The 26,752-nt window shown below is 45.6% G+C and overlaps 1 protein-coding gene across 3 annotated transcripts in view; it reads left to right on the top strand.

The window, feature by feature from the left end:
- The window catches only part of Rbm28 (RNA binding motif protein 28), a 38,735-nt gene extending 25,795 nt beyond the window's left edge, over positions 1–12,940 (top strand). For 2 of the 3 annotated variants that reach the window (XM_087657188.1, NM_001415878.1), the window contains exons 13-19: positions 627–691; positions 2,548–2,706; positions 5,509–5,658; positions 5,948–6,022; positions 8,806–9,059; positions 9,611–9,713; positions 12,084–12,940. In XM_087657188.1, the coding sequence (XP_087513314.1) occupies positions 627–691; positions 2,548–2,706; positions 5,509–5,658; positions 5,948–6,022; positions 8,806–9,059; positions 9,611–9,713; positions 12,084–12,218 (941 nt within the window). In that variant the 3' untranslated portion in view covers positions 12,219–12,940. The remainder of the gene's footprint in view (positions 1–626; positions 692–2,547; positions 2,707–5,508; positions 5,659–5,947; positions 6,023–8,805; positions 9,060–9,610; positions 9,714–12,083) is intronic. The other variant, NM_001107850.2, reaches the window with a different exon arrangement.
- Positions 12,941–26,752: the final 13,812 nt, after the last annotated feature.

Raw genomic sequence — 26,752 nt, 5'->3', positions numbered from 1 at the left:
TTTGTTTCTAATGAGGCTTTTGTTTGTTTTTAAGAGGTTGAAAAATACAATTGAAATGACTTTTTTGTATTATTGATAGGTTTTTAAATGTTTACCTAGCATCTTTCTCATAATGTCAGAGAAGAATGAGAAATTAGCTTTTAAGTATTCATCAGCCTACTCCTGTGTAGATGCATAGTCCCAGCTAATAAAGTTAGGCTGTCAGCTCTTGGATCCACAGCCTCTGAAACCGTAATTCTGTCCTCTAGTCTGGCTCATCTAATTAATGGCTGCGTGATTCTCACCCGAGTGGGTGAGGAGCAGCTCAGTGTCAGGGCAGGTTGTTGGTGGAGCATTTTACGTTATAGCTGCATTCGATCGTCTTCCCCGCCTTCCTGTCTGACTTGCAGCCTGAATGTGATGCTGTTTGGAGGCAGAGAGAAACAAGATTACAAAATGTTCAATTTGTCTTTAGAGCAAGTCTAAGTCTAGAACTTAGCCCTGTAGCTATTTTTGGACCTAACCAACTGGCCAACACAGTCCTCAGGGTCCAGTACAAAGGGTTTGCATCATTCAAATCACATTCTTCCTGTTGCTCAGTGAACATTCCCTTGGTGACATCTTGGCCTTTTTCACTCTTTCTGCAGTGATCCGCGCTGGGACGAAGGCTGCTGAGGGTGTGAGTGCCGCAGACATGGCCAAACGCGAGCGGGTGAGTGGGTGAGACATCAGTTACGGCTCTCATGGTTATGTAAGAGAATCAGAAACAATTGTTGGGCTACATTGCTCCTGAAGAGCCACGTGTGAGGACCACCCTTTACCTTGTCAGAAAGAAGCACACAGGTGAATGGAGAACATGGGAACAGAAGCTGTGTAGGCAGGCTTAGGCACGAGAGGAGATGTGGGTTTTGGAAAGAGTAGCTAAGATACCTTTTGGGAGGGATGGTATCTATAAATTATACAATTACTATAGATCGACTTCATCTATAGGCTTTCTACCATTCATTGACACCTTGGCTGCCTAGTAGTGTATGGAGTAGCTGTTACTTTTGGACACATAGCTTACTTTTGTTGTTGTTTCGAGATAGTCTCATGTAGCTCAGGCTGACCTCAGTGTAGTCTACTATTTGTGAAGTTCTCATCCTCCTCCATCCACCTTCTGAGTACTGGGATTACAGGCCCATTGCATCATGCCCAGTGTACATGGTGCTGAGGATTGAACGTGTGTGCTAGGCAGACACGTTAGCAGCTGGGCTGGATCTCTAGCTTATGTAGTTTACCTTTAAAAGGGCAGCCTAGAGCCAGTGGCGTGGTTCAGTAGGTAAAAGAGCTTACTGAACAAGCCTGGTTGACCTGAATTGATCCCTAGAACCCACAGTGGCTCAGAGAATCTGCCCTCCCTAAAGTACCACATGCATAGTGTGGTTCACACAGACACACGCCTGATAATAAAATAAAGTAATTAAAGGATGAAAAGCCAGCCTAGAACTGTAAAGACACAGTGCAGCTGTGGAACCTTAGTGCTCAGTGAGCAGTAAAGGTAGTGTAGTGATCAGAGGAGCCACTGTGTCTTTCCAGCATAGCTTTGTTTTTTATAGTAGCATTTTTAATTTGGTTTTTGTTGTTGTTGTTGTGTTTTGTTTTTTTAGTAGTGAATATCTGGATATCATGGTATTGGAGAAGCAGTGCAATAAGATACACTGAGTTTTAGAGTTACTTTCGCTAGCTTACTGGATTGTTTATGAGTGTTATAAAAAAATAAGTTAACTTGGGCTGGAGAGATGGCTCAGCAGTTAGAGCACTGACAGCTCTTCCAGAGGTCCTGGGTTCAATTCCCAGCAACCACATGAAGGCTCACAACCATCTGTGATGGGATCCAATGCCCTCTTCTGGTGTGCATGAAGACAGCTGCAGTGTACTCATAAGTAGAATAAATAAATATTAAAAAAATAATAAGTTAGCTGTAGGAAGGAAGTACCAGACGTTCCCAGTTGGGTGAGTGAGGACTGAGTGTAAATGCTAACTTCAGTATTACGTATAAGAATATTTGTGCTAAGCAGGGCAGTGGTGATGCACACCTTTAGTCCCAGCACTGTGAGACAGAGGCAGGTGGATCTCTGAGCAGGAGTCCAGCCTGGTCCACAGAGGGAGTTCCAGGCAGCAGGGGTTATAAAGACAAACCCTGTCTTGAAAAAACAAAACAAAACAAAAAACAAATTTGTGCTGGGGCACATTTTGAGCTATGTGGGTTTTTTGGTTTTTTTTCTATTTTTTTTTTTTTTAAATCTCATTTGGCCCCATGTCAGTGCTGAGAGTTAAATATTGATCTGAAGTTCCATTTTTATAAATGAAAAATTGAATCTTAAAATGTCATTTGACTTCTCCAGTTGGGCGACTTTTGGTTCAGATCTGACTTTGGAGTTCATGATCATCCTGCCTCCCTGAGCCTGCTTTTCTCTCCGATGGGTGTGGCATGAGATGGGGTTATGACCCCCTTCTTTTAGACAGGTCAGAGCCTGCCCGACAGATGTACTGTATGTTCAGAGCTTGTCTTTTCTCCTCTCGCAGTTTGAGCTACTGAAACATCAGAAACTCAAGAACCAGAATATCTTTGTCTCCCAGACCAGGCTTTGCCTGCACAACCTCCCGAAGTCAGTGGATGATAAACAGCTAAGGAAGCTGCTGCTGCAGGCCACTGGAGGAGAGAAGGGGGTTCGCATTAAGGAGGTGAGGCTCGCAGTCAAGGGCTTCGTTTCAGGCTGTGTTGCCAGCGTGTCAACAGGTTTTCTTCTGGACATGTAAAGTTGAGTTTGGCAGTTTTCTTTTGGGAACTGTGTTTCATGTCTGACTAAATTACAGCAAAATGTGAGGAAATCTCTCATGAATTAATTTAGCAAGCATTTATTCAATCGCTGCTGTGTGGTCAGCATTACATAAATAATATGTGGATTTTGTTGCAGAGAATACAATTTATGTGTTTTGGTTCCTAAAAGAGGTGTGTGTGTTTGCATGCCTATGTATACACGTATTTGAAAGAGAGAAAGGGAAGGGGAGGGAGAGGAGGAGGGGAAGAGAAAGGAGAAAAGGGAAGAGGAGAAGCGGGGGAGAGGAGAGAGAAAGTTCACAGAGCACATGCAGGGCTCACATGGGGATGTCAGGACACCTCAGTTGTTCTCGGTCAGTCCTCACCTTCCAACTCGTCTGATACAGGCTCTCTTGTTCACTGCACTCCCGCGCCTACTGTTCTCAGCGCCTCTGTTTCCACAGAAGCTCCCTCTCCCACCATAGCACTGCTGAGATGACAGACACTCACCATCATGCCTGGCTTTTACATTGGTTCTGGGAATCTGAACTCAGGTTCTCATGCTTACGTGATGTCTTAGTTAAGGTTTTATTGCTGTGGACAGACACCGTGACCAAGGCAACTCTTATGTGACATTTAATTGGGGCTGGCTTCCAGTTTCAGAAGTTCAGTCCATTATCATCAAGGTGGTAACATGGCAGCACCCAGGCAGGCATGGAGTTCTACATCTGAAGGCTGCTAGCAGAACACTGGCCTCCAGGCAGCTAGGACAAGGGTATTAAAGCCCACGCCCACAGTGACACACCACTCCAACAAGGCCAAACCTCCAAATAGTGCCGCTCCCTGTACATGCCAAGCACTGTGCCCACTGTGCCCTTTCCCTAACCCCTAAGGTAGCGTTAACTATGTGAGGCTTCAGTACTCCGTCCTGAGCAGCACAGCCTTCACGTTGACTGCGTCTCCATTGAGTTACAGAACTGAGTTCGCTCAGCTCTGTCTCTTTTGAAGGCTGTACCATTATACTGGCCTGAGACTCTTGGTTGTTTCCTCAGATAGACTGAGCTCTTTGAGGAAACATAGTATCTCGGTTTTCCCAATCCTGGGGATGCTTGGCATAGAGTAATCTGTGATCTTTAGACTTAAAAGTGCCATTGCCAATCTTCTAGGTGTGCTTTATTTGGTTTTATTTTATAAACTGTATGCCTAGTACCCAGAGGCCACTTTAACATATTCCTTGGTATTGAGCAAGTAGCATGAGAGGACAGTAATGTGTGAGAACGTGTCTGACACCACAGTTAGTTGTGAGTACCCACAGTATTTGTGTGTGCCCGTTTTGAGCTCATGCAGTTTAGTGCACTTCTGTATATTGTGCATGTACAGGCTGTAACCATTTCCTCTAAGATAAAGCCTGCGTCCTGGAGGGAAGGTGGGTTGGTGAGCTTAGAAAAGAAACACTCCTTAAAGGCTCAGGACCTTCCTGAGACTGACCACACACTCTACACCTCTCACTCCTCAAGCGTGTATAAACAGTAAGGGCTACTGAGAGGTTAGACAGGCTGAGGCCTAGAAGAGGCTCAGAGCAGCCAGGCTATCGGGCAGAGGCAGAGACCTGATAAGTTGCCTGGAGGAGGCCCAGGCCGTTGAGCTACCTAAAAAAGACACTAACCTGTCGAGCTGCCTTCAGGCTGTGCAGTGTGCTACACACAGGTGCCCAGCTTGTGAGCTGTCAGCCCTGCTAGGGTGGGCTATTGATGACGTAGCTGTCTTTGAGTCATTTGAGTCATTCTGCTTCTGTAAGTAACCTCCAGTAAAGTGTCTGGCTCACCAGCTGGACTTTGGTGTTGTCCTTACCTTGGTCTGTCTTTGGTTCCCTGTCTTGGATAAGTAGATGTTTGTTCCCGTCTCCCCAGGAATCATGACAAAAGCATCATATTTTCTGTTCCTTTATTTGTATAAGTTCTGCATCTCAGTGATGTGTTTTGAATGATGTTTGAAGTGAGTATATTGAAGTCAGGAATTCGTTCTCTCCGTCCCTCTGCAGTGGACAGACTAGGACCTGTGCACGGAGTAGTAATATGTCTGTGTCTGTTGTACTTTGCCTCCTCCTCTACAGAAGAAGAGCAGCTGTAGGCAGTGATACTGTATAAGCCGTGCATTTTCTCAGATTACCGTCTGTGCTCCTCGTGACCCTAGGATATTTACTGTATCCTGACATTTAGAGGAAAATATGCACCAAAGAGTTTCTGCTGCTAACCCAACACAGCTGAAGCTTGCCGTATTCCGGGGCTCATCCCATGTCAGGATTTGTTTTTTTAATCTAAAACCATCAGGTCTCCATTAATTTTCTTCCTGGGGGCTGTCTTCAGGGATCGAGTCTTTGAACAGTTCTCCATTCTCAGCAATAAGTTGCTGAGAAGCTGAAGAATCCTGTAGCTCTTCGTTACATGCATTATGAACAGCTAAGTATTACAAACTTCCCTCAGGGCGTTGAAGAGATGGCTTAGTGGGTATGAGCACATAATGCTCTTGCAGAGACCTGATTTTGGTTCCCAGCTCCAGGGATCTGTTGCCTCTTGTGGACTCCGTGAGCGCTGCATTCGAGTGCACATGCGCACACATGGCCATACACATATACATAAGATTTAAAAAAATACATTTTTCTCTGGAAGTTTTTATTTCTTATTCATAACTACTGTTTTATTTTTCTTTTCTTTTTCTACTCACAGTGTAGAGTGATGCGAGACCTAAAGGCAGTTCATGGAAAAATGAAGGGTCAGTCCCTGGGCTATGCCTTTGTGGAGTTCCAAAAGCATGAGCATGCCCTCCGAGCCCTCCGCCACTTCAACAACAACCCGGAGACCTTTGGGCCCCAGAAGGTGAGTCTGCCCCAGAGAGACCCGTTTGCTGAGAGTAGCTGCCGTGTGTCCCTGGCAGGTGGTGGGAAAGAGTACCAGGTGGGCAGGGCAAGGTGGGGACAAGAGATGGTGAATCTGGTTGAGGTTCTCCTAAAGATCGTGACTGGGCACAACCTGCAGAACCAGCCTGTAAAGAAGGTGGGAGAAGCAGCCTCAAGGATGACAAAAGGAGAGGCGGGTGGGGGAGCATTAGGCCCACTGCACCCCCAGATTGTAAAGTCTTATGAATGATATTGTCTTCCTCTCACAGAGACCAATAGTGGAGTTCTCTTTAGAAGATCGAAGGAAACTTAAAGTAAAGGAGCTGAGAATCCAGCGCAGCCTGGTAGTGAACCTAAATTGGGTTTGGTTTTGTCCTGTGTGTATGTCTGTGTGTCTGTCTATTTGTCTCTGTGAACCTAAATTGGGTTTGGTTTTGTCAAGCATGTGTGTGTGTGTGTGTCTGTCTGTCTGTCTGTCTGTCTGTCTGTCTGTCTGTCTGTCTGTCTGTCTGTGTCTGTGCCATGGATTCTAGAGGTCAGAAGAAGACAGCTTGGGGAACTTGGTTTTCTCTTCTAGCATGTGTGTGCTGGGGCAGAACTTAGGCCGTTAGGCGGGTGGCGAGTGCCTTTGGTTGCTGAGCCACCTTCCTGGCTCCTGTCTGATGAACCCAGAACTCACAGAGATCTCTCTGCCTAACTACTGGGAGTAAAGGTGTGTGCCATCAGGCCCAGCCATTTTTTCAGGGGCTTAATTAAACTTTTCTCTTTTCCATTTTATGCTTCTGCCAAGTAGGAGTTTACTCTGTTTCCTAACACTCTCCCTGGTGGTTTTTTCTTTGCTGTCCCTCTCCTGAGTGGAAAGGGAAGAAAAGCAAACTGGTGTGATCCACCATGAATCTCTGTACAGTGTGTGGGGGCCATGTCAGGGCCATGTCAAAACAAGTGGCTGAGGCTTAAGTTCCAGAATCCTCCTCCTCCATCATCATCATCATCATCACCACCACCACCACCACCACCATCATCATCATCATCATCATCATCGACAGGATTTCCCTTTGTTGTCCAAGCTTGCCTTGAACTCAGAATCCTCCGGTCTCAGCAGAACTGCTGGTTTTAGACCATTTTCAATTTGTGTGGGAAGAAGGAAAATCAGGAGCTGTAAGCTTTCCTTTCTTGGCTCCATGTTCCCTGGCAAGTTACTTCTGTAAACTGTAGCTTGTAAAATAGGTTAATAACATCTGCATCCCTCATCTAAGGAGGCTTAAATAAGTTGATACACCATTGCTCAGCTGTAGTCACTACTCTTTTTACCCATCTTCCCTTGGGACATGCTGGGCTAGATTATCTTGAGATCTGTAATTATAGCATGCATCAATACTCGGCTACCATTTGCATGTGTAGCAAACATAGTGTTCAGTGTATGTGAAAAGCATGGCAATCAGATGAATGGTAACAGTGGCTAAAACTGTGACCTTTGTGGGAGAACCTGGGCTCTTACTCTTGGACTTACCAAATTGCCTTTACAAACACCTTCCGGGTGTTTCTGAAGCTGCCTGTACTGTCTTAGAAGTCTTTGTTCCCTGTGTTTATATACCTACTACACTTGTCAAGGTGATCCTTCCTCCTCCTTCCCACTGTCAGATAAGCCCTTCTTACACAGGCTTCATCAACCTGGTTGTTTTTGTTTTTATTTTGTTTTATTTATGTGTGTGTCTTGTATTAGTTACAGTTCCATTGCTGAGATAAAACACCATGAGCAAAAGCAAGAGTTTGTTTAGCCTCATGCTTCCAAAGGGGTAAGAGCCCATCCTGGCAGGGAGAGGTAGCAGCAAGCAGCAGGTATGAACAGAGGGGGAGGCTGAGATCACATCCTCAGACTGCAAGCCCAGAGCAGAGAGCCAGCTGGAGTCAGGGCAGGGCCGTGAGCTCCCAAGGCCTGCCCTCATGATGTATTTCCTCTTAAACCTCCCCAAACTGCGTGGCCAACGGGGACCAAGCATTCAGACACATGAGCCTGTGGAGGCCATTTCCACTCTCACCCTGCTTCAGTGCTAGGATCTCCTCTTGACTTCCTTACTTCACTGCCCCCTCTCTGACGCTTTCCCCTTCTTCATGTTGACCTAGGTTTTCAATCTGCCGTTTCCTTCCTCTGGAGGAATTTGTTTAGCATTTCTTGAAAAGTCCATTTCCTGGCCACAGTTCATTCGTTTGCTTGTTCGTTCATTCATTCATTCATTCATTCCTTTTTTAAAAATTATTTATGTATGTGAATACACTGTCGCTGTCTTCAGGCACACCAGAAGAGGGCATCAGATCCCATTGCAGATGGTTGTGAGCCACCATGTGGGTGCTGGGAAGTGAACTCAGGACCTCTGGAAGAGCAGCCAGTGCTCTTAACCACTGAGCAATCTCCCCAGCCTTCCCTCCCCCCTCTTTCTTACTGAGAAAGTCTCTTTCACTTTTGTGAAGGATAATTTCATTGAGTAGAGAATTCTAGATTGGTAATTTCATCTTCTGGAACTTCAACTACCTCCAAGTTACCTTCTTCTTGGCTTCATGATTTACTGCAATGTGACTGATAAATCTAGTTTGGAGTTTGGGATGTTTATTTTATTGGTTTTCTCTCAGCCCTTAGGCCTGTGCCTTAATATCTGTCACTGGTCTTAAAATTTTTCTAGCTGTATTACATTAAGTAGTTTTCAGTTGTTTTGTTTCTTCTGCTTGTGTTCACCTTCTTTGTGTGCTAAACTTGGGTGTGTGTGTGTGTCTTGAAACAGGGGCTCATATAGCTTAGGCTAGCCTCAAACTCCTGACCCATTCCCTCCTTCCAAGTGCCTAGATTCTAGGTGTGTGTTGTCATGCCTGGCCCATGTTTCATCATGGACGATTGTCACCGGCTTTTGAATACTGGGTTAATGCTTGCTGCCTGTTCCTGTTTGCTGCCTTGTCCCCTGCCTAGTAGCTGTCCATTACTGGGCAGCTTGTAAACTGCTTGCATTTACTTTTCTGTGAGCTGTGTGGGGCCGAGTTCCTCTTTGACCAGCTCATGCCAGGAGCCTCCTCTGCTGAATATGCCAGCAGGTAAACCGCATCTGGAAATCAGGTGGGCATTTCTTGTTTTATGTAGCAAAAAATGGGATCTAAGCCTGTGACCAGTAAGCCCCAAAAGGAACAGAAAGAACAAGGAAAAGACAAGCAACAGAAAGCAGCTCAGGGCGGCACGCGGGATCAGAGTAAGGCGCCTGGAGAGCAGGGGAAGGGCCGCTGCACCTCGTGGACAGGGTTCCAGACCAAGGCCGAGGTGGAGCAGGTGGAGCTCCCCGACGGGACAAGGAGAAGAAAGGTCCTGGCGCTCCCTTCACACCGAGGCCCCAAAGTGAGGTGAGGAGCAGGAGAGCCTCGGAAGAGGGTGCTTCCCAGTGCATGGGTGGTGTAGGTGGCTTGTCTTTGTAGCATTTGCTTGGACAAAAGGGGGACTTGTGCTCCCCTTCCCATGGGAGTTATCAGGAACGGCTCAACCCCCACAGAGACATGACTCATACCATGGCAGAGGGAACTCAGAGGAGCCACTAGGGCAGACTGCTAAGCCATTCTTCTTTCCTAAGCTTTTCCTGGCCTGTGTGTCAGCCGAGGCTCACCCGTTTGTTTCTCTTTGGGACAGTAGATTAGTGCTATGAACAAATGATCTTTAAAAAAAATCTTGGTAAGTAAATGAAGGTTTCTGTGATTTCCATTGCAGTCACGGGCAACAATGCATAAACCCAGAGAAACAAACAAAGGAATATGTAACTATTACGACTTAGGATATGCTGCTGTGGGCTCTATTTAAGAGTGACTGCTTTTAGGCTTAGAAACAGCTATGTAGAAAAGAAATTTGTCTCCTAAGCTCTTTCAGGATTCTGTGTGACATTTACTTGGCTATCTTATTTCAGGCTGCGGGACAGAGGCAAAGTGAAGTCCCTTCCTTCTAAGAAGCCAAAGCCCCAGATGGGCCAGCGGAAGCAAAAGAAGCAGCAGTCAGCTTCTTCCCTGCAGGTGAGGTCGGTGGGCCGAGTGGTTTGTGCTGCTGCTGCTCTGTTGGGCTGAGCAGAGTAGACTTTGTGGATAGCTGAGTGGGTAGTAAGGCGGCAGCTCCTAGAGGATGAGGGAGGCATAGTGTAAAAGTGGGGAGGAAAGTAGGCCCTTAGCTTGTGTTTCCTGTGCCTGCTTCCCCCCAGAAGAGTGTATGAAAGTAAATCCCACTTTACATGTAATATGTCTCAAGAGACACATTGCTCAGAAAGTCTTCAGACTATATCTGAACGGCCAAGTCTACACACACACACACACACACACACACACACACACACACACACACTCTATCATTATCATATCTACTGAGAGTAATCAGAAGCTCTTTATACCCTCTAAAATGTAGCCATTAAATTTTTTCTAATTGCCTCAAAAATGTTTTTTATTTGTGGTTAGGAGCGGTTAGGATGCTAACAGAGCCCACACATTACATTTGCAATATTCCTCCCTCCCTCCATTCTGTAGGTTTATTCTTTCTCACTACATTTCCCCACACTGTTAATTTGTTGGAGGATCAGGTCGTTTGTCCTTGAGGATGTATTTTATGTTGAGTTCACTTCCTGATGGTAATGTGTCTCTGTGACCGTGTGCCTGTCAGCTGGTGGTTAGGCCTAGAGCTGTAATCAGATCAGTTTTCTTGGATCACATCACTTCACAGATGTGCTTCCTTGCACCTTGTCCAGTGCTGCAGTTTGGTTGTTGACTGTTAGTAATGCCAAGACCAGTCAGTAGGTGTCAGGTTGTCTGCTTCACTGTTCCACCTAGAAACCTTAGAACCCCTACCGCCTTTTCAGCTTTGTTTGTTTGTTTGTTTGTTTGTTTTGTTTTGTTGTGTTGTGTTGTGCTGTGCTGTGCTGTGCTGTGCTGTGCTGTGCTAGGGATGGAACCCAAGGCCAGAAGTGCTCAGCTGCTGAGTTATGTCCCTAGCTGCTTACCTTTGATTTATAACAACAATGGACTGTTTTACAGACTTGTTATTTCATTATGAGTTACAGAATGGTGATTTTTCCAATACAGTCACCCCTTTTGCACCTAAGAATGGTGTTCTAAGAAATCTAGAAAGAAGAATCTTGACGTATAAGAAAAGCAAGCTTAGATGTTTTGGTTTTTTTTTTTCTTCTCCTTGCTGTGCTAAGTTTCCAGAGTAGTGATCTATTGCCATACCAACCTGCTCTGGTGGCCTATGAGACAGATACACACACACACACACACACACACACACACACACACACACGGGAACTAATTGATACATATATGTATGTATGTATTATAAAATCCCAAATTTTCATATAATGCTCTATGTTTCAACCAAATGCAGTCAATCAAATGCAGCCATTATTCTTGTTCTGTCTAAGCCAACAGAAGAATCTTGAATCAGCTCCTGAACCCTTCTGAAGAGATCTTGTCTGTCTTTGGTAGTGTTGCTTTCTTGTACAGGATGTTCTAGGTGCATCTCACATGTTTCTTTTCAGTTTTTGGCGATAGCCAGTTTCCTAAGAAGCTCTAGTTCTTTATAGTAGAAAATAATAGTTCTGTTGATCCTGTGTGCGCTCTCTCTCTCTCTCTCTCTCTCTCTCTCTCTCTCTCTCTCTCTCTTTCTCACACACACATATATATGATGGATACACACACACACACACACACACACACACACACACACACACACACACACACACACACGTAGTTTGTGGTATGTCTATAAACTGCAAACATGCCTAGTGCCCCTAGAAACAAGAAGAGGGTGCCGAGTCCACTAGGTTTGGAGTCACAGATGCTTGTGTAACACAGTGCGGGTTCTGGGAACAGGACCAGGGTCCTCTGGAAGAGCAGGCAGTTCTCTTAGCATCTGAGCAACCTCTCCAGCCTCCTTGAGCATTTGAGGACAAGCTTTTATCTCCCTCCCCTTTAAGAATAAAAGAGTCATTAGCATCCTGTTCTACTCAAATCTGTCTCTGGGAAGTTTCTGGCTATATCATACTATATTGTAGAAATCTAGTCTCAAAATTTCATTAATGGACTTCTTGTGTGGGCAGGAGCAAACAAGGGTGTCCAAACTAGCTTCTCCCAGGAAATCGTCTTCCTAGTGCACACGATCTTTGTACCTACGCATGTTTTGGATACCCTTGATAGGGCTTGAAATTAAGTGGGTAGCCCTTGGAAGGAGAGAGATGAGTCAGGAGTTCAAACACACCCTCAGATACATAGTTTCAGGCATGCAGAAAAGAAGGAAGAAGGCAGGTGAGAAGGCAAGAAAGCAAAAGGGAGGGGAAGGAAGAAAAAGGAAAAAAGAAAACCAACCAAACAAACAAATCTTATGTTTCCTTTCTTTCACAGGCACCTAAGAAAAAAGCTAAAGAAAGTAAGGCAGAAGCCCACTTCAACCGACTGGTTGAACAATATAAGCAGAAGTTGTTGGGCCCTTCTAAAGGAGCATCCCTTGTGAAGAGAAGCAAATGGTTTGACAGCTGATCGTGCCTGCAGCCTGTAAGAAAGCCATGTCTTTCACTGAGGAAAGGATCCTAGATGATACCCACTTTCTTGGGGACTCTGTGGGTTGTCTACATTCTTGGTCCGTTCTCCAGTGTGGTGTTTGTTAGCCACAAGGAAACACCTGAAAAGCACCATGAAGGTTTCTAACTTAACCGTCTTAGTGCTAAATCTGCACATGTAATTGCAACTGATTTCTAATCTCTTCTCAGATGGAAACTATTGTAAAGAGTGTCCCAGAGTACTGAATTTTAAAGATGCATATTTTGTTATGGAGTCTGTAAGTGAGAAATTGTGACTTTTTGGATGTGTCTCATTTTTAATATACACAAATATATTATTTATGAGTTTTTCTAAAAGAACCTTTTTAACATTTTTAATCGGTTACAGAGTTTGCACAACTAGGAGCAGAGAAAATGCTTACTAAAGTAGTCTTGAGTGCTGGAGATGCCAGGGAAGGACTGAAGGCCGTCCGTCTGGCATCAGGCAGCACCTGAGAACTGTCTGTCCCTGGCGGAGGGGCTAACTGGAGATATGGTTGCGGGCTGGGCACCAGCCTGACCACACATGGCCCAGATGTGCCCCTCAGCACCTTCTCCCAGGGACTGAGCTCTCTGGTGAGGGAAGGCAGTGGGCACGAGGCTCTGACCTATGGGCCTGAAGTCTTACCTGGTCCTGCAAAATAAACAGTTTAACCACATGGACTCCCGGCTCTTCCCTGCACTACATACTTTTAAACATTCTTTCTACCTGTACTTTGTCTTGTCTACAGAAAGCTGGCCATGGAGGGTGACTTAGAGTCAGGGTCCACACGGATTCTGACACTATGGAGAGTAGGCCCTTGGGAAAGAAGATCACGGGAGATAAGCAAAGCCCCGTGCTGTATAACTCTGATACACAATGTGGAGTACGTTGATTTCTGCCCCCTCAGAGCCTTGTGCCTGCCCCGTCTCCTTAGGATCTTGTTCCTCAGATCTCCACTGAGCCATCAGCACTTCTGCTGTTTCTTCAGTATCTGAAGTAGGGCTCCTCATACCTCCCCACTTCTGACTCCTGACTGGATTCTCAGATCCTGTTTGTTTCCTCTTGGCACTAATCACTATCTAAAATTGTCTCCCCATTAAAACATCTGCTTTGAGACTTCCTCTTGTTTGCCCTTACATAGTGGGTGTGGAATAAATATTTACTGAATGAAAAAAAAAAAAACAAAAACCAATAACAAAGGAACAGGAGCAGTGGTAGTCTGTAGAAAGGAAAAGGCTGAGAACTTAGCTTGCTTGGTTGCTGGCCTAATGTACTACTTTAAAGGATGCTATCCCAGAATATCGCTGAGCTGTTTTATCGCAGTGTCTTGGGAAAACCAACTAGCGCTCCAGAAAGCCCTTAATAGTTTAGAGATAGTGAAGGAAAAGTCATGAAAACTTTAGGCCCTTTAGAGGTATCCCAAGGACAGGTACTGTGTTTAGGGTCAGTTCTAGACAGGATGGGAGTTTTGAACACTGTTACAAGTCCCCAGCAACACATCTGTCCTAGAGATCGGGTAGAAAGTGCCTTAGGGATACTGTCAGAATGGCCACAACTTGCCTGTCAGTTGGTCTAGTTTCCCTTGCCCGACTCAGTCTGCTTTCCAGACACCTTTCTTCCAGTGCACACATATCCTTAATATTTGAAAATGTATCTTAATATTTAGGATTAGAGAAATTTGCCATCCTTTCAGACAGTGTTGCCAGATTCTCCTAGATCCAGATATTTCTCTAACATTTCTTTAGCAGCCCTGTGTGTTAAAACACCAGTCAGTCGCTTGGATATTATCGCACAGTTCTTTAGATGAGCGCTATCAGGACGCTATGCTGTTTCTCAATGACCAGACTCCTTGTGTGGGGTCTTCCTTTGAGACGCCTTCCCTTGGGATCCTCAGTTGGCTCCTTGACCCTTTGCCATGGGAATGTTAATGTGGGGAGAATTGTACTTCACTTTCTAGCCGGGTGTTTCAGGAAATGGGGTTTCTCAGTTAACTTGAGGGTCACGTCCCAGGTTGCTTGGTTAATAAGAGTAAGCATTTTTGTTAATCTCCAAGACTAAAGGTCATAGTGAGAATGACCACGTTTCACCTAACGTTTCTCGTATGATTATGCACTAGGATCCCTCAGGGGTAAGTAGAGAGTGGTGTGCAGCTCTTTCTGTGCCTTGTTTTTTCTTGGTTAGACCTAGGTTTTGAAGTTGGTTCTGTGGGTTCAGTCTGTCGCAGATGCTTCAGCTGTTGTAGAAACAAGAACTGTGGTTCCCTCTGATCCAATCCCAGAGCGTGCAATTCCTTGAAAGACAGTCACAGCTCTGAGCAATGGGGCTTCTGAGACCTGCTTTGTCACTCCATCTTGTCACTTGCATGTACATCGCAGAGCACGTTTAGACAAACCAGGATGGCCATGGTGATGCTCGGAAACAGTCTTTTGGGACCAATACCACGAGTGACTCGACTGAAATGTTAAGTGACACACAGCAGCCGTGTTTCCAAACATCCTTGGACGCTTTTGTTTTCTGTTTGCTTTTCATGACAGCTTCTCTGGCTGTCCTGGAACTCATTCTGTAGACCAGACCCCAAACAACAGAGATTTGCCTGCCTCTGCCAACTTGTGGAAGTAAAAGAATCCCTGGCTATTTTTGTCTTGAAAAGAAGTTTTTCTAACAATGATTTAGAGCCCAGAACCTCAAAGCTCCAAAGAGCTTCTTCCTCATTTGTCTTCCGTTGTCTGAGGAGGCTGGTAGTCAAATGTGCCACAGTGAACACAGACACTGCCACCTCAGGAAGTGCAAATCTGCGGTCTCAGCTCTTTAGCTGCCCTAGTTAGCCAGTTTCCACTGATGCTGATCTCAACTCACAGTGACATGAGTGACAGGCACCTGTCAGTTCTGTCATACAAGGAGCAAGTCTGCTCATGCATTTGGAACGTTCCTTCACTTCATAGATTGCTCTTTTATGGTTAAATCCACATTGTCACAGGACTGCAAAATGCTGACACAAGTTGGTATTTCAGTTCCTCCCAGCTCCTGCCTTCTCACCTCTTGACTGGCTTGTTAGGAGCCAGGGCGGGATTCCTCTCAGGCCAAATAGAGCTTTTCATATTTCTCATCGACGAATGTAGCAGGCACGGACACAGGTCACATTGGGTTCTCTCTTTGTGCTGGTTCCACCTTGTTCCTAGAATCCTTTGCAGAGCCTAAGATAGAGCCCTTACTGGACCAGCTCTTTGTTACCCGGCAGTCCAGACTTTGGTTGGTACTAAGACATAGTCTACAGTTACGTTGGCTTCTCATTCTGAACTGGTCATTGGCTGCAGACGGATGATGCTTCCAAGCTGATGAAGGAATACACTGGGAAGGCTGTTGGACGCTTCCTGGGAACCAGTTCTGAGAAGGAAACTGCTGAGTTGCCAAAAGGGAGTGTCTTGGTAATCATCAAATCTGGTATCCTTAAACATGTCTGTGCTGTCCGGAGCTCACTGCCTTTTATTGGTAGTAAGACTTCATTACTGAAGAGCCATCCTGGAAACTCACTGGACATCTGATAGGGTCATCATTTTGTCCTTAAAAGCAAAGGTTATATTTTATGTTTTCCTATAGACACCAACACCCAATGTCCATTTAGCATAGTAGGAGCTTGTGTGATCCTGAGCGCTCTGTAGTGGTTGGTCATACTAAGGCATACCTGGGCTTGTGAAGGACAGTGGGATCATTTTCTAAATCGAATTTGAATGGGCCACCTTTGTCCTTTTTGCTATGATTTGTCTGTAGCAAGCTACCTTTCTTCTCTACTCAAATTCCACTCACTGTTCTAGTTCAGGTTCAAGGCCATACTCTTGAGGTACCTCAACTCTCCCAAGGCGTAAAGATGAATTACTCTGAGTCACTGGCATACTTACTGACTGACCTGTCACTCGACAGCATATGCTACTGTGGCTTGCTTGTCTTTTCTCTAGGTTTTGTTGTCCCGTGGAAGCTTACCTGGCATATAGCCGACCTTAGTGCTATATTTTTAAGGATGGTTACCAAGGTGTGGCAGTGATCTTTACACAAACATATACACATAGTATACATAGTGCATGCCTATGAATATACACACTATGTGTGTGTGCGTGCATACAACAAATTATAACACATAAGATGTGTGTGTTCTTTTATTCAGCCAGAAAACATCGTTTCCTCTTTTTCTCCTGCACTGTTGTCTGGGCCCCATTCTACCAGCAGCTCCTTCAGATGTCGCTTTATTTGTCTGAAACACTCATCCCATTTCTATCTTCCTAGACCCCAGAGGAATGCCAGCCCTCAAGTACGGGGCTGGATGGTGAGGGTTGAATGTGGGCAGCTCAGCGCCAAGTAACTGACTGTCAGGTGTCTCCCCAGCTCCCCTTTCCCTTTTCTTCTTCCCTGGGCCAGTTAACACCCATATATACTTCAGCCCTGGGACACTCAAAAGCCATGTTTCGGATGCTACCACAGGAAACACTATCTGCTCTGGTCCAAGAGGGCAAGACAGTCATAGCACATGAGACCACAGATGGACTGGGTTCCGAGCAGGCTGTGAAAGGATGGACTGAGGTGTCCCTCGTAATAAGAAGCACCTGAAAGCATTGACCAGAGGTTGCCTAGTCCTCCAAACATCACATCTTAGCATCAGGGTTCTGGGGGACAACAGAGGCTTGGGTTATTTCAGAGATGGGCTTAACTACCAAGAAAGTGAACAACTCATCAAACGAGTGCTGGCCAGTGCCCCTGGTTAAGAGATGATGTCCCCATACCAGCTGCACCCCCCTGGGATGGCACTTCTGATTCTGAACCTACAGATGGGAAGGAAACTCCTAGTTTTTCTTCCAGAAGGCAGATTAACTCTGAACCATTTCACATCATCCTCTTCTGACCAACAGCCCACATCCACTCAGAGAATGGAGTGACTGCTGAATTCAGTGGTAACCAAACGTTTATTGTTATCTGATTAAGTCATAGGTAAACTGCACCCACAGGTTCCCTGCACAAGAGTGTCAGATTACAAAAGCATCCTGTAAAAATTCACCAGTTATACAGAACTCCAATGGAAAACATTGTATATTATTATTATTTGTGGATTGTATGCACATACTCTTTCTAAAAATTAAAATTTTATGAAAATGTTTAAAATTATAATAAAGGTATTGCATACATGTTAATCCCAGAGATTCGCTTTTTAAACATTGAAACACCAGTGCTGTTAAACCATTTTATTTAAGATATTATGCAGGCCGGGATGGCCTAGAATGTATGATTCCCCTGCATCAGCCTTCCAAATGCAGGGATTACAGGCATGTGCCACCACACTGGCCTGTGGACCCTTCTGATTCTGCTCACACTGGATCTGGCTTTGGCCAGCCCACTGCTTTGGGGTCTCACACCTCCATTTTTCAGTTACCCACAGTGTTCTGCCTAGCCCTCCCTCCAGACGTTTTTTTGACCCTTCCATCTGGACTCCTGTTACGTTGGGGTGTGGCTCAGCGTAGCAGTTCTCTTCTGCAGCTCCTCAAAGAGGAAAAGGTGCTTTGTTCTGCTGAATTATTTGCCAGCTGTGGATTTCAGCATCAGGCCCTGGCTTTCCAAGGTTAGCTCTTGACGTGTGCAAGATGTTACGAGGGGATAGTTGACCCTGCCTGGTAAAACCTGTGGACGTTCAACCTTTTCTCCTATGGGTTCCTCATAGTTCACTGAATGTTACAGGAAGTTCACATAAGATGCTTCATATCAAAAGAAACAGTCAGGAGGGGTTTGTGACCCCCTCTCAAATCACGCCCAGAGGCAGTACCTGCGGGAGCGGGGGCTAGTGTAGTGGGGCATGAAAGGAACCCAAGGACAAGGACGGGGGATGAATGCTGAGCTGGACAGTCCTTCCATTGTACAAACAATGGGGCTACCGGCTCAACGCCCTTCATCTTCCCAATCTCTAGAGCACTTTGTCCTCAAGCCTGCTGAGGGTGCAAGCCTCTGCTGCCTGTGTTATAGCACAGAGAGAAGAAGGTGGAGTCCACATCTACCAAGATCTTTTTCCCCACAAGGACTAAAGTGGATCCACTATCTCCACGGGCTTTTTAAGGAACCTGAAAAACACTTCTTATTAGGTACTAAAGGTTTTGGGGATTTAAAGTGGTTTCCTCTTTCAAATTACACAGGAAGAAAAGGAAGGGCACTTCCTGCTTTTTTGAAATAAGATGTTACATCCTGGATTGCCATTGAACTAACTACAGGACTAAGAATGACCTTGAACTTCTGATCCTCCCATATGGGATCATATGCCTACTCCAACACACATGGCTTATTTGGTGCTGGAGATGGAGCCCAGGACGTCATGTGTGCTAGGCAAACATCTCTGCTATAACCCTTAGCCCCAGGAAGGACATTTTCAATGTCACACTCTTCGGATGCCGAAACCTTTGAAAACTTCTCTTATGTAATTAATGTAAAATTTTTATTCTATTTCTCAACTTGAAAATTAAGCCATTTGCTTGGCCAGCTTCTTCCCTCACCTTCCCCCTCTATGTCAAAAGAAAGCACTTATAGCTATTTGGTTTTTAATTTTTTTGCCCCTCTCTTTTATATGTGTGCGTGTGTGTGTGTGTGTGTGTGTGTGTGTGCGCGCGCGCGCGCGTGTACATGCATATGCATGGGCATATAAGGAGTGTTTGAGCCCAGAATACATTTGTGTAAAGATTTTCTTCCCCATGGCGGGGCTCTGTATCTTGGCTTGCCACAGAGTTGCTCATACACAGCTGGTGTGGATCAGTTCCACTCGCTTTTATAACTCTCTTTCCCAGAATCCAGAATCCAAAGACATCTCCATTCCCCTGGAGGCCCGATAATGGCTGTTGTCCACAGTCACGAAAATCTCCAGGGAGAGCCATGGCAATTTGACAAGGGCTATTAAAGGGACATTAGGCTTGAAGTACCAGCACAGAGAATCACATACCTTTGAACCCTAGGACAGCTGCCAACACTGACCAATTGGGAGTCTGGCTCTCTAGCCCTGTGGCCCTGTGTGGGTGCTGCTGGCATCCAGCCACTGGAGTAAGTCCCATAGAAGGAGACAGGCTCTTAGAAGAACTGTTTGCCTCTGCTTTCTCACTCACAAGAGCACAGGCAGTGCAAACAGCACTCACCAACAACAGTAGCAGTTAACCTGCTTACTGGGACTGTGCTAGGACTTGGACTATTTCATTGAGTAAAATGCCCACTCACATTCTTGTGCCCAGAGACAAAAAGTACAGAGAGCAATGTCTGGAAAGGCACGTGGTCCTGCCCCTCCCTCCCTCACTCTGCAGACCTGGGCAGAAACTCACTGAAGCCCTGCCCAGGTACCTCATACATCTTCCCACACTCTGGGGAATCAACTAATTAGCAGAGGTTAGGACCCTCTGCAGAGCCAGTTGTGGTCTCTTTAGGTCTCTTCAGGTTTCCTTGTCTTTGTCCAACTTGGAAGTATACCTGGATACAGAAGTCACTTAAAAATAATGCAGTGTTAGAGGTCTCCATGGGAAGCCCCAGAGCAGGGTTCTGGGCACCTAGACATTTCAGGAGCATACACAGGTTGGAGTGTTGCATCTCAGATCAGGACTGGGTCCATATGTGTTCCCAGGGACCTGCTACATAACAACTTGGATTTTGAACCTCTTGGTGATACTGGGTCTTTTTTTTTTTTAAAGATTTATTAATTTATTACGTATAAGTACACTGTAGCTATCCACAGACACACCAGAAGAGGGCATCAGATCTCCTTACAGATGGCTGTGAGCCACCATGTGGTCGCTGGGAAATGAACCCAGGACCTCTGGAAGAGCAGTCGAGTGCTCTTAACCGCTGAGCCATCTCTCCAGCCCCGGTGATACTGGGTCTTAACTAAGATCTGTGTGTTCTTTTGGGGGGGTTGGGAGTGGGGGCTGCAGCAGATTGAGCTGCCCGGGATGGAAAATAACAAGGAGAAAGGATCAGTTTCTCAAAGTGATCCTGGCTTCTCTGGAACAAGGAAAGAGTGAGTTATATGATGCTGACTGGTGAGGCAGGCTGCGGGTGCTGCACCTCCTGGGACTGATACCACCTCTGTCCACCATTGTGTCCCACCTCCCCCAGGAAGCAGTGGTAGAGAGACAGGTAAAGGCCAAGAGTCAGGATGTTAGACACCCCTCCCTGCCCCCAGTCTCTTGACGTATGGACCGGGGAGTGAGAAAGCCCAGATTGCAGTTGTCAGCAAGCTCCTGATAAAATGGCCGGTATAAAGATCTGAGAGGTCACCGGGGATAAGGAGATGTGAGAGGCTTGGAAGAGTGGTCTCTGTTGTTCACACGAGAGACCCAGTACCCTGGGTGAATTCACATGAAAGGGGAAAGAATAACCAGCCGGGGTGATGCCCACCTTCAGGGCTATTGACTGATGCCCATCTCTGAGGGAGAAGTTACCTCAGGGATAAACAGCCAGAGTCCTGGGAAGGCTGTTTGTCCTGGGGGTATTACTAGCTTCATCTCCAGTCTGGGTAGGAAGTCCAGGACACCTGGGAGAAGCTTTGTCCCCCCATCCCACCCCATGTCACTGCAGGGACAATGAGGATCGGGCTCTCGTCATGTGTGACCTGCATAAGGCAATATCTGTGTGATATGAGCAAGTTCTGTGGGGAGTCTCAGGAACACCATCACCGTGCTCCCTATATCCCACCCAGCGAGGACTTCCTTGTTCATCAACCACACCAGATACTCACAGTTGGCCTATGAGGCGGTGTTTGCCTGCCAATCTTGCTGTAAGGGCGCGGCCTTCTTTGCCAAAGCAGAAGATGCCATTAACTACTGCCTTATACTGGGCTCATGCTGAGTTTGTGGACACGGTTTCAGGGCCATCGGCATCCTTCGCCCTCACTACAAGGCCCAGAAATGGATGTACTAGCAAATGTATTGATCAGAAAAGTCAGGCTCAAGGCGAATTTGCCTGAGTCCGTTTGAGGAATGTAATGGGACTGCTCCTTGGCTACTCACCTCCAGGGCTGTGGAAGAGCTCCATTGGAACCCCAGAGGAGGTGGGGCCAAACCTAGAGGGAGAGGCCACAGCTTCCGGTGGGGAAGGGATTGTTGTCTTCCTTAGAATTGTACCTCCAGCTCCAGCTTCCTGTGCGAAGCGAGGTGCTCATGCACTTCCCAGTCTCCTCCAGGTTCTTCTCCCTCGAAAAGCCTGGCTTAGCAGGAAATCAGAGAAACAGCCTCACGCCATGTTCATTTTCAGACAGAGGGGTTTGGGTGTGGTTGTAAGAGTTTGGATTTAAAATAGGGGCACCCCAGAATAGAGCCTGTTTTTGGAAATTTTAAGATAAATATTTATCAGTTTAAACACTGGATTTTAAAGGCCAAATTACATTGGATAATGAAAGGAGTTATTTTATGAAGATAGTGAAAAGCTCGAATGCTTTTAAAATAAGACTTGGTTCAAATGGGCTGGAAAGACGGCTTAGCAAGCAATGGCCCTCGCTAGCAAGCCTGATGAACTGGCTTTGATCTCCCAGATCCATAGGCTGGAAGGAGAGGACCAACTCTCACTCATTTCCTGACCTCCATACGCAGACCATGGTGTGAGCATGCCCCTGACACATGTGCCTAAATAAAAGTAAAAAAAAAAAATAATAAACTAACCTAAACTGTAACTTTATAAGATCCAGGAATAGCGTTAATTTGGTCGTTTAGGGTCCTAGGAATCAAACTCAGATCCTCTGCAGGAGCAGTGCAAGCTTTTAACCACCAAGTCATCTCTCCAACTCAGAGGACTTTGTAGAGCCAGTTCCCCTCCTTTTTATTTATTTTTATTTTTTTAAGATTTATTTTATGTGTGTCAGTACACTGTAGCTGTCTTCAGATACACCAGAAGAGGGTTTCTGATTCTACTACAGTTGTGAACCAACATGTGGTTGCTGGGAATTGAACTCAGGACCCTAGTTAAGAGTAGTCAGTGCCCTTAACCACTGAGCCATCTCTCCAGTGCCCCGTTCCCCTACTTTATATGGAGGCTCTGAGCACTGAACCTATGTGACGAGATTTGTACCAGGGCTCTTTACTTGTGAACCATTTTCAGGCCCAACATTTTTTTTTTTAAAGATGACCATTCTAGACTTGACCAAGGTAAGGACCATGAGAAAACTGTTTCAGATGTAGTGGCAGTCCAAACAGTCCAAAACCATCCTAATCATGTTTATATTCATATATATACCTATTTAAATTACTCATGCCCACAACCATAATTGTAACACACAAAAAGTCACAAATATAGAAATCTTGCCTTTGGGGGACAGACTCAGTTTCCCCCTTGCTGTTCTAGACTCTAAATGGCACGTAAAATCAATCCTATGGAAATAGCTTTTTTTTTTCTTTTTTTGCAAAGATGAAGTAGAAAAAAAATCTATATTTGAGATACAACACAAACTCACGGGAAGCCCAGCATTTGAGAGGCAGAGACATAAGGATCTCTGTGAATTTGAGGCCAGTCTGGTCTACACAGTGAGTTCCTGGACAGCCAGGCTACACAGAGAGACCCTGTCTCAACAAACCAAAACCAAACATCAATAAGACAAAACAAAAAACCCCAAAACATTCTATTACCCAAGAGTTTAGTGTCGCGTGAACAAATCCAATTTAGGATATCATTTGTTCCCACTGAGTCAAGTGCAAACTAGAGCTGATCTTTAGGTACATTTTCCCATTTTCCAAATGCTTGAAAATTGAGATAATTATCAAACATAAAACCAGTCAGGATAAGAAATGTTTGGTTCGGGGTTGGGGATTTAGCTCAGTGGTAGAGTGCTTGCCTAGGAAGTGCAAGGCCCTGGGTTCGGTCCCCAGCTCAAAAAAAAAAAAAAAAAAAAAAAAAAAAAAAGAAATGTTTGGTTCTTCTCCAAACATTCTTTCCTTGAATCTCTACATTTTATTTCCTCCTGAAGATCTAAAGCTTCTCTGTGCTGCAAAGGGATTGGGTTTATTGGGTTTATGTGCCACTGTCCGAAGCTCCCTCCCCTGCTTTTATCCTGAGGCCAGCTTCTCCCTCTGTGTCTCAGGCTTGTCCTGCACACTTACTGGAACATAAAGGGCTCAAGTCACCAGGTCATCGACCCTGTGTGTCTCTTCCTAACTGGGCCAATGATGTTCTTCCCAAGCCAGAAGTGATCTGCTTCACTATGAGTCAATTATATACATGGGGTGTTTCAACATTTCCACCCTGTTGGGCCGGAGGGGAAAAGTTCATCTTCAGTCTCTTCGTGATCATGTGATCATAAAATTATTAAAATAAAGACACCACAATGCTATAAAATAAAGGCACGAGAGGCTATAGGTGGAATAAAAGCATCATTGTGGGGCTGGAGAGATGGCCTAGTGATTAAAAGCACTAGCTGTTCTTCCAGAGGACCTGAGCTCAGTTCCCAGTCCACACTGGACAGCCCACGCTGCCTACTTCAGCTCCAGGCCATCTGACTCCCTCTCCTGGCCTCTATACTCCTTTGCACACACCCATACATAGAAACACGCACGTATACACAATTTTTTAAAAATTTAATGCAGAATTGCGTTTTGAAGGGTTGGCAGAAGAAAGGTTGAATGCTAGCAAAATAAACCAAATGCTCTAAAAGAAATAAGAATGAACCATACCAAAATTTCCCTGGTTTCTGTATCGGTTTCTTTTTCCGCTGCTGTGATAAAATGTTCCCACCAAAGCAGCTTTAAAGAGGCCTGGCTTATTTGACTCACAGCTCCAGGTTACAGTCCACCGCTGAGGGACAGTCAGTACGCAGAAAGGCAGTGGAAACTTGAAGAGCATGTCACACCACATCCACACTGAGGAGCAGACAGTCGTGGATGCAGCCGTACTGATGTGCAGCTCCCTGCATTCTTTTCATCCCCCAACCCAGCCTGTGGAACGGTGCTGCCAGTTAGGATGGGTCTATTTACCTCAACAGACCCAACTAAGAAATCCTCACAGGCACGTGCAGAGGTCCACCTTAGCTCGGTCTAGACCTTGTCCAGTTGATAGCGTGCACCATCACAGTTTCTGGATTCTGCCATTAGAGATTCTGTGACCCCATGGTACTGTCTAGTGTGCTTTGACATCTGGTGACCTTCCTGATCCTGGGGAGGCAACCCACACATCTTTAGCTGAGAACCTAGAGCAGTGGGTCTCAGCCTTCCTAATGCTGAAACCCTTTAATACGGTTCCTGTGTTATGGCAAACCCACCACCACCACTACCACCACCACCACTACCACCACAAAATTATTTTTGTTGCTACTTCATAACTGTAATTTTGCCATGGTTATAAACCATAATGCAAATATCTGATATGTAAATATCTCGACCCCCGGGTTAGAAGTGCTGACCTAGAAAGGCTGAACAATTTGCCTGTTAGTTTGCTTTCATTTGCAGGAATCAATTCTGTGGTCAGAGCCTCAGTCACTTCCTCTATCTGACTCTCACGCATCAATTAAGCCAATATTCGCCCTGCCTTACGTTATGCCAAGGCTAGATATTGGATATCTAGGAGCTACCTTGCTAGTTGAGAGCCCGTTAAAACTATTCCAACTAGTTATTCCGAGGGGTGTGGACCCCATTTCATTCGTGGAAATCACAATAAAGGCTCTGGCCCAAGCTTTCGCTTATTCTATTTGCTTCCTGTGTCCGTCCTGTCAGGGCCCTGCCTGGCCCCCTTTTCCTTGGCGACTGTAAATAATATATTCTCGTTAAAATACACAGTTGTGGGCCTAGAGAGACGGCTCTGCAGTTGACAGCATACACCGATTTTTGCAGAGGACCCAGTTTGGTTTTGAGCACCCACAGTGGATGGCACACATTCCCGTCTGACTCCAGATGCAGAGGATCCATTCTGACTAATCCTGGCCTCCTCAGTTGCCATCGCATGCACGCAAACACCTAAGTAGAAAGAAAAGAAATCTTTTTATTCCCCTCTCAAAAGGCCAGAGTTGTCATTGTCACCTTAGCTAATGAAAACCAAATCCTGGGTAGATTTAAAACAGTTATTTTGCTCGTCACGGTGAGGCCAGTATCATTCCAAGTTCACGGACAGCCTGGTTTCTGTAATGAGTTCTAAGCCAGTTAGGGCTTCCTAGAAAGACCTCCCCTGCAAAACAAAATCCCCCAACCAAACAACAAATAATGAGCAATGTGTTGCTTGGCTCGGGGCTGGTGTCTTAGGATAGGTAGAAGGAAGAAAGGGAGGCAGTGGGGGCAAGCTGCCTGTGCTGGCTCATCTGGGGAATCTGTCAGAGGAAGGGAGGAAGGGAGGGAGGGAGGGAGGGAGGGAGGAAAGAAGGAAGGAAGGAAGGAAGGAAGGAAGGAAGGAAGGAAGGAAGTGAGGAAGGACAAAACGGGGAGATGGCTCAGTGGGTAAACTGCTTGCTTCACAAGCATGAAGACATGAGTTCAAATCCACAGCATCCACATAAAAACACAAATGTGGCTGTGCACACACCTGTTCATCCTAATGTTTCAGGGCTTGCTGGACACCAGCCTAGATCCAGGTTCATTGAGAGAATGAATGTTACCTGTTTCAAGTAACAGAGCAGGACACCTGATGTCCTCCTCTGGATTAAAAGAAAGGGGGGGGGGGGCTGGAGAGATGGCTCAGAGGTTAAGAGCACTGTCTGCTCTTCCAGAGGTCCTGAGTTCAATTCCCAGTAACCACATGGTGGCTCACAACCATCTATAATCAGGTCTGGTGCCCTCTTCTGGCCTGCAGGTGTATTCATGCAGGCAGAAATCTGTATGATGTATACATAATAAATAAATAAATGTTAAAAAAAAAAAGACCAAAATGAAAGCATTTGGGGGGGGAAGATGCTCATTTTTTAAATTATAAAACATCAATAGAGAACATTTTAAAATGCAAATGATAAATTTATAAACCGTGCATTCTGCAAAAGGCTAAGCATAAAATTAGCATATGAGCCAATGATCGCCACCCTCCTTGTTATATCATTGAAAGAAATGAAAGCAGGAATTCCAACACAGGCAATGTTAGTATACAAGTAGCCAAGAGGAACAAACAGTGTAAGTGGCCATTGTGGGGTGAATGGGTAAAGTGTGGCGTGTATCTACATGTAAGGAAACATCACTCAGCCATGAAGAGGATGGGATTCTGAAACTTACTGCAGGGCAAAGGAGCCCTGAAAGCAAGCTAAGTGCAAGACGCCAGGACCCAAAGGGAAAGACTGTGTGGGTTCAGGCCCACAAAGTGTCAGAGTAGATACATTTACAGAGAAAGAATACAACATAGCGAAATATCTGGAGGCTGAGGGTAAGGGGGCGCGGGGGGGGGGGGGGGGAGGGGGCTAGTGCTTCAAGGGCACGTGGGAATGTGGGTAGATGAAAAGGCTCTGAAATGCAAAAACATTCCCCCAAATCACAGTAGTGCACCTTAAACATACTGTGAATCCACTTGCTGCCTCTGAGTCACAGACTTAAAATGTT

This window comes from Rattus norvegicus, chromosome 4 (assembly GCF_021556685.1).
Source record: "Rattus norvegicus strain SHRSP/BbbUtx chromosome 4, alternate assembly SHRSP_T2T, whole genome shotgun sequence".
Taxonomy (NCBI): domain Eukaryota; kingdom Metazoa; phylum Chordata; class Mammalia; order Rodentia; family Muridae; genus Rattus; species Rattus norvegicus.
Note: the sequence above shows the minus strand (reverse complement) of the source record. Positions and strands in the feature narration are given on the sequence as shown.